Source organism: Sinocyclocheilus anshuiensis, unplaced genomic scaffold, assembly GCF_001515605.1.
Source record: "Sinocyclocheilus anshuiensis isolate Anshui unplaced genomic scaffold, SAMN03320099.WGS_v1.1 scaffold13, whole genome shotgun sequence".
Lineage (NCBI taxonomy): Eukaryota > Metazoa > Chordata > Actinopteri > Cypriniformes > Cyprinidae > Sinocyclocheilus > Sinocyclocheilus anshuiensis.
Genome location: NW_015538026.1, coordinates 3,397,742 through 3,408,382, shown reverse-complemented (window position 1 = coordinate 3,408,382; position 10,641 = coordinate 3,397,742). Strand labels below are relative to the sequence as shown.

Sequence of the window (10,641 nt, the reverse complement as noted above, 5' to 3'; positions counted from 1 at the left end):
GGAACGGCCGGCGGAGGGGTTCCGGATCGGGATCGGAGACTCTCCAGACACCGGATGACTGTCTCCTTCCAGTCGAGGTTGGTGGGCTCCATGGGATCCATGGGATGATGGAATGTTATCCCGATCCGGAATAGCGTTGTGAGGATCTCCCCCTCGGTGAGGGCGATGAGGGCGAGCGGCACGAACGCCCTTGCAAAGACGATTGGGTCTGGGCTCGCCTGAGCCAACGCGATAAACATCAATCGTTCCTCCATTTGGGGACGTGGAGGAACGCACGGGAAGAAACACAAAACAAAAACTTTCAAAAAACGGAAATCAAAACGGGGAGAGGGGGTGCCGCTTACTTTTAGGTCTAATACTTTAACAGGACTTTATTTTCAGGAACCAAGGGAGACGAACTCAGGAAGACGTTTAACAGCGGACAGAGAACTTGGGACTGGGAACACTTTTTTTATACACACAGGAGGAGGGGATGATGAGACACACCTGGGAGCAATGAAACATCAAGGGAAACACCTGGGACAAATGAACTTAACTAATCAGGACAGGAGCAGGAAACTAACCAAATAAGGGCATAGGAAGGCACATGGGGAGCAAGACACACACAAAACATGGAACAGAGTCTGACAAAGAGTCGACCACACTAATAATGTGCAGCAACAAAGCTATGATTTTAGTTGGACAAAATTGTTTTATAAAGATTGTTTTAGTTCAACTGAAATCAAACTTTTTCAAACACATTTAGAGATCTGACACCTAACATGTTACCAACAGCAGAGTTTCGGTGACCTTTTTAATCACTTTCGATTAATATGCACCAATTAAATCACTGCCAGTTTGAAAGCCCCTTTAACAAATAACCACTAAGCATTCTCGTACCGCACAGTACTGTGTTTTGGATCTAAATTAGAGTATAATGCAGCTAATAAAACACTCAGTTTCTTATAAAAATGAGATTGACAAACACATTCATGCTGCTATTACCCAAAGGTCTACGTATCTGCAAATCAACAACAGCAATTTCTTGTGATAAGTGGTGAGCAGGTGCACATGATGAGCGGCGTGACTCTAAACACAGTTCTATGCAAACACCGCAGCTCTTTTTGATCTTCGTGGAAATTTCTCAAACGCGCCAAGCAGGTGTTAAAAGAGTTTTAATCTTTCCCATAGAGCAGGCCTCCTCATACGTTCACGTTGCCTCAGCTGGTGATGAGTCAAATTTCATCATTACGCTTTCTAAACAATCACCATCCGACTTCCCACATGCACTGTTTTGTGCTGTTCGATGTGACAACACGCTAATGAGCAAGCTGAGAATGAAATGATAAATAAATGTTTGTGTAATGAGAGGAGAGCGGCTCTTTGTATAGTGTGTTTGTGTGAATCTGGGGAGGGAAGGATGAACGATGGAAAGATCATTAGATGCCCTCTATAACAAGAATTCACTAAAAACTATTTTACAGAAATATGAATATTGTGTCATCACTGACCCGCTCTGATCATTTCAAATCCATATGACTGACTTTCATCTGTGGAAAACAACAACAAAAAGTGTTGGTTGCTCTTTTCCATTTAATTACTGTACAATGAATAGAGACTGAAGCTTTCAAGCTTTCAAAAAGAACACATGCAAAATATTTCAAATCATCTGAAGCCATTCAATATGGTTGACAAAACTGGTCTGAATATATATGAAGCCATATGAGGAAAAAAATACTGCAAGAATGCATTAAATTGATTGAAAATAAAAACATTTATGTTAAATAAAAATCTTTTTCAAATAAATGTTTTATTCATCAATGAATTCTGAAAAACAAACAAACATCTATCACAGTTTCTACAAAAATATTAGGCAGCACATTTGTTTTCAGCATTGATAATAATAAAACGAGAGCGAGAGAGAGCGAGAGCGCGAGCAAGCGAGAGAGAGAGAGCGCGCGAGAGAGCGAGAGAGAGCGCGCGAGAGAGAGAGAGAGAGAGCGCAAGCCAGAGAGAGAGCGCGCGAGAGAGTGAGAGAGAAAGAGAGAGAGCGAGAGCACGCGAGAGAGAGAGAGAGACCAATCACAATGCACTGGGTCAGCTGGCTAATCAGAGCAGACTGCGCTTGTCGGAAGGAGGGACTTTGTAGAAAACGAAGCGTTTGAGAGAGGCGGGGCATAGAGGACCTACAATAATGTACAGTATTTGAAAAATAATGTGTTTTTTGAACATTAAAGCATGTCAACATATTCTGTTACACCAAATACACAAAATAATGATCTTTAAAATGGCATCATATGACCCCTTTAAGACACGTTCATTGTGATTTTGTGTCCTTTTTGGAGCTTGAAAGCTTCAGTAGCTGTTCATTGTAATGTGACAGAAAAGAGCAACAAGTAAGAGAAGTCATAAAGGTTTGGAATGACATGACGGTGAATAAATAATGACAGAACTTTCATTTCTGCGTCAACTCCTTGTTTAATCTTTCTTCACATCTACCTCCTCCTTTCTTCTACCTTCCTCTGTGCCTGAGTCTTCTTCACTCTCTCTGCTGCATCTTGCCCTCAGTTGCTTCTTCCTGTCTCTTTTGGGCGATGGACATGCTGGCCAAATAAGCCTTGGATAATGAAGTCTGTGAATGGTGAAATATGACTGAAATCCTTTTAGTGCTGGCTTATATCGACTCGCTTGTTTGCAGTCAAAGGCACCTCTCTCTCTCCTTCTCCACACCCCTCCTGCTCCCCTCTTTCCATCATGTTTTGATGTCAACTAATGGTCTATGTACAAAATTCTCCTCCGGTGGGTACTGAGCTAGACATAATGGGGATATCTTATCTCATGACCTGAAAAATGTCTTCCTAGGACGCAGACCATCTCATGTCCTTCTGCGAGTTCTACAGTTTCCAGACGAAAGCCTCCTTCATACATCCACGTTTGCTGGAGATAATTTACTAGTCGTGGACAGGAAAACACTACTGTTGTAATATGACTTTGCTTAAGATCAAATCATTTCAGGAAAAGGATGCAATGTCACTGGAAAATATTCAGAAAGGTTATAGTATACTGAAAAAATGAAAACACAACAATGTGCAGTACTTGATTATAGTAGCTTTGTGGAGATTCTTTAATACTGAACAAATTAAAACAATGTAACAAAAACAACAACAACTAGAACAGAGCCTTTTTAAGTTAATGTAGTGACTTGATAAAAGTTTTTTTCTCCATATAGTTACTCAAAATAAAAAAGATAATTGTCACCATGAGGATAGTCATGACAACTTGATATTCTAAGTTTAGTCAAATCATTTACTTAAAATAATTATTAAGGACATCAATTAAATTCAAAGAAAAAAAAATCCATGCAAACTGTTGCTTTCTAGAACTTCAGTTCAAGGGACACCTCATTTTTTACACTCTATAAGACTTATGAAAATTCATGAAACATTAATCTTGAGTGAACTTAATGTTTTGCAATGTAGGTGAAAATGTGCCATAAAAAAATAGAAATCTTGTATGCTCTGCTCATGAATTATGAAAGCATCATCCTTATCAGTGAAATGAAATTCCCAGTCTGCTCCTATTATTGAAAAAATTAGACAAACAGGGGCTCTCAGAATTAGCACATGACTAGCTCAGAGAAGAGATGAATACAATTGAGAATAAACATCATAAATATTTGCTGGGGAAATCAGAGCAGATGTTTGTCCAGTGTACCAGATACTCCTTTATTATGGATCTCACAAGCTGCGACAAGTCCTGCTGTTACACAATGAATTCTGCGGCTGTTCTTTGATTCTTTAAAGGGATCGTTCACCCCAAAATTAAATTCATCATCATTTACTTATCTACAGAAGAATATCCAAGCTGCTCTTTTCTATATAATGAAAGTGAATAGTGAAAATTCTTTTTTTTTTCCAAAGCATTTTATTTTTAAGCAATATTTTCAATACCAGGCGTTCAGTTGACCAAAACAAAAAGCTATTGTATGGTTTCAGAGGACTTCAAATAAGTTATATGGGCTACTTTATGGTAATATTTTAGCTTGACAGCACCTGATCCCCATTCACTGTATACAATATAAAAGTTCAGACATTCTGCTAAATGCATGTCTCCTTTGTTGTTCCATGGAAGAAAGTGAAGTAAATGGTTACAGAACTTACTTTTTGGCTGATAATTCTAAGAAGAACATTTGCCTGTGCTTGCAAAGAGTCTGCAAGGCTATTTATGTAATAAATGACAAGAGAAAATGTGAGAAAGGCAGAAAGGCTTCTGTTACTAAGAATCTGCTACTATTCTCCACTTGTTGTTTGTTGTGTATTCTGAAACACTTTATAGTTGTAGAGTACAATATGTGCATCTATTTGCCAAAAGTCAGTTCATGATTTATTTTAAGATCGTTGTTTTTATTCTGTTTTCTGCACATAAAAAGCATGTGCCAAAAAGTCAACATTGTCTCTGTTGGGAATGGAATTTTTTTAACTCAATATTGCATTTAACAACACACATACTTGCACACAAAACTGTTTCACCTCTACAGAGTTATACAATATTTTAAATGTTGTTGGAGCATTAAAGTGATAGTTCACCCAGAAATGAAAATTACCTCATGATTTACTCACCCTCAAGCCAACCTAGGTGTATATAACTTTCTTCTTTCAGACGAATACAATTGGAGGTATATTAAAAAATGTCCTGGCTCTTCCAAGCTTTATAATGGCAGTGAATAGGTGTTATTTTTCAATAGTCCAAAAGAAGTCCAATAAAGCGCATCCATCATAAAAAAGTGTCCCACACGGCTCCGGTAAGAGGGAGGTGAATAAAGGCCCCCTGAAGTGAATCGATGCGTTTTTGTAAGAAAATTATCCATATTTAAAACTTTTATAAACAGTAATCTCTAGCTTCCGCTAACTGTCATATGTGCATTCACGAGAGAGTGGCATTCCAGCGGATGACGTAGGATGTAGGCGTAGTGTAAGCTCCGGTGAGAATATGCAGTCTTACGAGAACCAAGATTTTGTTTACAGGAGCAAAGGAAGCCAAGTGTCTTTTGTTTAGCAAAGGAAAACCAGTCTCCACTCGGCTTATACCGAAATCCTCAGACATTTTTCTTTACAAATCCTCGTTTTGTACTTCTAATTCGTGACCGGTGTTTTGTTTTGCTCTCTCCTCTGCTCTTCCGCGTTAGACACTTCTCACTGGAGCTTACGCTATGCCTACATCCTATGTCATCCACCAGAATGTAATTTTATTGAGAACGTGTGTACGACAGTTAGCGGAAGCTAGAGATTTCTGTTTATACAGTTTTAAATATGGATATTTTTCTTACAAAAATACATCGATTTGCTTCAGGAGGCCCCCCGGAGCCGTGTGGGACACTTTTTATGATGGATTGATGCACTTTATTGGACTTCTTTTGGACTACACCCATTCACTGCCATTATAAATCTTGGAAGAGCCAGGACATTTTTTAATATAACTCTGATTGGATTCATCTGAAAGATCCCTTTATCCCTTTAAAGATATAGTTCACCTAAAAATGAAGACTCTGTTATCTGTTATCATCTGTTATCATATATTTGCCCTCATGTCATTCCAAACCTGTATGACTGACTTTTTTCTGTGTAACACAAAGGAAGATATTTTGAAGAATGCTGGTAACAAAAGCACTTTGTTCCTATTGACATATATTGTATTTTTTGCTCATACAACAGAAGGCAATAGGAACCAAAACGGTTTGGTTATCGACATTCTTCAAAATATCTTCTTTTGTGTTCCACAGAAGAAAGCCAGTCAGACAGAATTTGAACAACATGAGGGCGAGCAAAAAACGACAGAATATTTTTTTTTTTGGGGTGGACTATTCCTTTAATATTCCTGTAATCATGCCAATTGAAGGATTACCCAAAGTAATCATTTAAAAAAAAAAAAAAAAAGCCAGTTTAACAGCATTTTAAACTAAAATGCTAAAATAATTTTTCACATAGTCAAAACATTAAAAGAGTAAACATTTCCATGCACAATTGCTTGCAAAAATACTATTTTACTTAGAAAAAAATTATATCATGTTGGCTTGTTTATTAGCTTCAAGATTTTCATGGCTACAATCTGCTGTCAATAATCTAACCAGCATCATAAAGCTGAAGCACTTTTTATAAAATTGCTTTTGGGTAAAAGCATCTGTTAAATGGCTGAAATGTAAATCATGTTGTGGTCATAAATACTGAGAGAAACTCCAGGAGTCAGTCACTAGGGGGCACTCTGAAGCCTACATGCCACAGAGGAAGACAGGCAGGTGAAACAGAAGAGGCAAAGGAAGGAGAGGCTGAAGGAGTGTAAGACAGAGGTGTCACCTTGTCATACAATATTTAACTGAACACCTGTGAGATGATATCACATTAACAAAACACTCTAGTCAGCCATTTACTCTTTAGTATTCTCACAAGATCTGAAGGCGGCACAGACTCTCTGCCTTCATACTTCACTCGCATACCAGCCTTTTTAATTGCAGTGCTCAAGCTCGTTTAAAATTCCAAATGAAAACACGCTTGGAAGAGAGGAATAAAAAATCGTGGGTTAACAAATAAGGCATTAACCCGCACCTAATTAGTATGGGAATTCAGTGGGGGAATTTTGAGAGTTAAATTACTCATAACTCAAGCACCATTAAGCCGCATTAGCGCATTTTTGCTTTGATATCTCTATTCAGAAAACATTAGTGCTATCTTCACAAACCGTTGCTTAGTTAAGCACTGTAATTAGATAAATGGTTGCGGCAGTCATAGCGTCCGGAGCACCCTACCTTCCGGATGCCTTCTTTCGATTCCTCCACGTTGTTTTCAGCTCCTCCTGTCCGGTTGATCATCCTCCACATCTGCGAGTACATCGGGTCCCTCTCGAAAGGGTTCATGCCTTTACTCCGGACCTGGTCGTAGACGGCAGAGTCCAGAACCGTGCCGTATGGCAAGTCTGTCTGCTTAGCCAAATCCTGCAGAGACCTATAGGGGAACAATGAAACATATTACAATCTAAAATATTGAGAAACAACATTCTTGGGTTGATGCCTGGGGGCGTAATAATTTAACGATTAAAACATTATTTGCAAAGTCTACAGTGTGGATACATAAATACCCACACGTTTGAGCTTAATTGTACCAGTGGAGTATAAATCCATCCAGCACGCTCACCCACGCATGTTATGTTGAATACGGTTTATTCAGCAATTTGTGTTAATATCTTACATCTAATTAAAAGTTAGCCAACCAAGGGACAATAATTCCCTGCAGTAATATTTATATTAAGCAAATAATTGGAAAACACAATAAAGACGAAGCCTTCTCTGCAAAATACTGCAGTTCATCAGAGTGTTTCATTAAGTCTCACTTCATTTAGAAAACTGATAATGATATAAATTAGTGCTTTTGCACTGTGTTAATATTCAACATGACCAGCTCTATAACAATATTTCTATACATTTGAGCAGCACGTCAATGATAGCAGAAAGCGTGGGTTGGTGCCATTGAGATTCCAGCATAGCTGGACTGACCTCTAATTAATCAAATATTATTACATCAGACAGCTGTCATCTTCTTCTAGTACTTAACTCCGCGAGCACCCTTTGAAGGTTTGATGAACTTGCCCACAAATGTTAATCTTTTATTGCTCCCAATTAATCTCGCCACTTAATCCCCACCCCTCCCTAAAAATTATGAGTATGTGTCAGGTATCATTTGCATAGAGAATTGCCATAAAAATGACCCGTGAGTACCCTGCAGTACTATAAAGCACCACTGCAGGACTACCGAGGAATGCAGGTCCGGTCTGTGACATTACACTTTCAATGCTAATGTAAGTCCTTTGTCTTTGTGTTCTACTCTGTGGGTCACTATGCACCTAATATAAAAGCACTAAAAGCAGTCGTCACTCATGTGTTGACATATTTCTTATTAATACAGAAAGTTTGGGCAGAACATACAAAAGGATTTGACCCCTTTTCTAAAATAGCCAATAGGCTTTAGTTATGTCAATCATGAATGATGATTCGCTACTTGCTATAGTCAGTTGTCTCATACTACACAAGTTCCAAATTCTGTTAAGAATAACAAATTATAAGGCATTATAATAATACAGTTTAGAGAAAGCTATAATAATAATGATAATAATAGTAATTGTTTTTGTCTTTAATAAATATTATGTTTTTAAATCAAAAGGTTTAATGCAGTGCTAATAATATATACACTATAGTTCAAAAGTTTGGGGTTTGTATTTATTTTATTTTTTTTAAAGAAATTAATTCTTTTATTTAGCAAGGATGCATTAAAGTGATCAAAAGTGACAGTAAAGACACTTATAATGTTATAAAAATTTTCTTTAAAATTAACGCTTTTCCTGTGAACTTTATATTCATCAAAGAATTTTGACAAAAACTATCAACTATTCAATAGCATAGTGTTTTCAACATCGACAATAATAAGAAATGTTTCTTGAGCAACAAATCAGCATATTAGAATGATTTCTGGTGGATCATGTGACACTGAAGACTGGAGGAATGATGCTGAAAATTCTGCTTTGCCATCACATGAACAAATTACTTTTTTACTTTTTACAGTTATTTTCACAATTACTGTTTGTATTGTATTTATATATGTGAAAAAAGGTGAAAAAAAAAAAATCTTTCTAGACAGGTGCAGGTGGTATTAGTGAGGACATTCTCACTCTGGTGAGCATCTGATTGGAGAAATCGGTGTAGTGCAGGATGAGTCTTCAATAGGTTTGTTTTCCTGAAAGAGAAGAACTGCATCCATCTACGTTTATGAGTACACTAGCATATAGATGACCTCACAGTTAAATAACATGCACTAAAAGCCAGAAAATGGGATCTTCAAACAGGGTCAGTGTTGAACAAGTAGACTCACAGTTGTAGATTTGCCCTAGATTGCAATATTTATAGATTCAGTTGACTGCAGTTAAATCCATTTCTGTAATTTTTAATACTAGCGGAACATTTGCAATGCAGCAATGTGTTCTTGTTCCTGCAAAATTCAGTTAGCCTCAATAACAGCAATCTATCTGTGTATACGCTTTTTCACACCCTTTATAGGTGACCATCTGGCGGCATTCAAATGCTTAGCTGATCTCTTTGCTTTGCCCAGGAAAACTGTCATCTATGGCACCGAGTGACTGTGACTAGCCAGACCGCAGGCAAACTGGCATGGCTGGCAAACTGAGCGCAGAAAAAAACAAATCTCTAGAAGCCTGTAACCTGGCCCACCTTCACAGATGGACGTATGGAGCTGCACTGTACAATCTGTTTCCTAAACCATTTTTATACTTCTAAACCGATTTAACAATATGCATAAATATTCAAACCTGCTTCCTCTCAAGGGCACATTGTAATGTAGATTCAAACATTAAGGCTGCTGTACAGTGTTTATTACTTTCCTCTGTTAAAAAAAGCATACTGGATGGCATTTTCATGCTGTTTTGGGATAAAAGTGAACATCAGTGATGTGTTTCTTTTTTTGCTATGCTGTATTACATCCAGCAAATCAGTGGCACAGTCTTGCAAATCATTCAAAACAATGGCAATCAGCACAAACAGCATCCATCTGAAGTGTTTTCCTCACTCACAAGATGATAAATCCTTTCTCTAAATGTCTACAGCTGAAGCCGGGCCATCATGGTGCCAGCATGTGCATAATGTAAAACAAAACTAAAAAAGTTTTCACAGTTATATTTTACTCTGCAGGCATTGATTAGTGCTTTTGATACTTACCTCAGAATTCAGCCATGCTGAAAAAGTTTCACATAAATGCATTCGATATCAAATAAGTAAGCTTTCAACTGAATTCCTCGAGGACCAGCCTGATGAATGAAATGAGTGAATGTATAGATTTTGTGTTTGCTGGTTAAGAGCTATGTGGGGTAAGTGAGAGTTGTCGATAAGTTGATGTTGCCCTGATTTAATTAACACTGGGTTAGGATCAGTAAAGTAGATAAAAAGAGACTGATGAACTAACGCTCCTCCTTTTGGTCCCCTATCCGTCTGGCTTAAAATTCTCACTGCAACAAAAGAATATGATACTAAATAAACTATACCGACTTTAAACCTATTAAGTGATGAATCTCCTCTCAAGACAAAACTATGTAATTGTGAACTCAGCCCAACACCCAGTTGGTCTCATAAATCTTTCAGCTCATCCTGACTGAATTGTGTATTTTAAATACAACAGACCCCTGGGTGCAGAGTTTAGGCTGTAATTATTTCTGTAATGACCCTGCCATCGTCTACACATTAAAAGATAATACATTTAAATTTATGGAAATCCTAATTAGGTGCATAGAGCTAGAATCAAGCGATCTAAGCACAAGCTCATTAATGATAATCTAATGCAAAGAAAAATAAACAAACTGAGATCTTGAGAAAATAAATACTAAATACTCTCATTTTTCCTAGTAATGCCCCCTCCCCAAATCGCCTACATGGTTATATGATAAAGGAACCGAGGATTGTTACAAGCACAATTAACTCTATCACTGCTAGTCATCGTTGAATTTGATTAACCACATGTGAGGCACTATAAATCACAGAGCACACGTTATTTCAAAACTCCGTAAACTCAATGACTGAGTCAGACTCTGTTCCGTGTTTTGTGTTTTGCTCCC

At 37.7% G+C, this 10,641-nt stretch overlaps 1 protein-coding gene across 1 annotated transcript in view; it reads right to left on the bottom strand.

The window, feature by feature from the left end:
• The window catches only part of LOC107680191 (glutamate receptor ionotropic, delta-2-like), a 415,350-nt gene that overhangs the window by 40,240 nt on the left and 364,469 nt on the right, over nucleotides 1-10,641 (bottom strand). Inside the window, exon 14 of the mRNA XM_016475981.1 lies at nucleotides 6,779-6,974. Coding sequence (XP_016331467.1) covers nucleotides 6,779-6,974 — 196 coding nt within the window. The remainder of the gene's footprint in view (nucleotides 1-6,778; nucleotides 6,975-10,641) is intronic.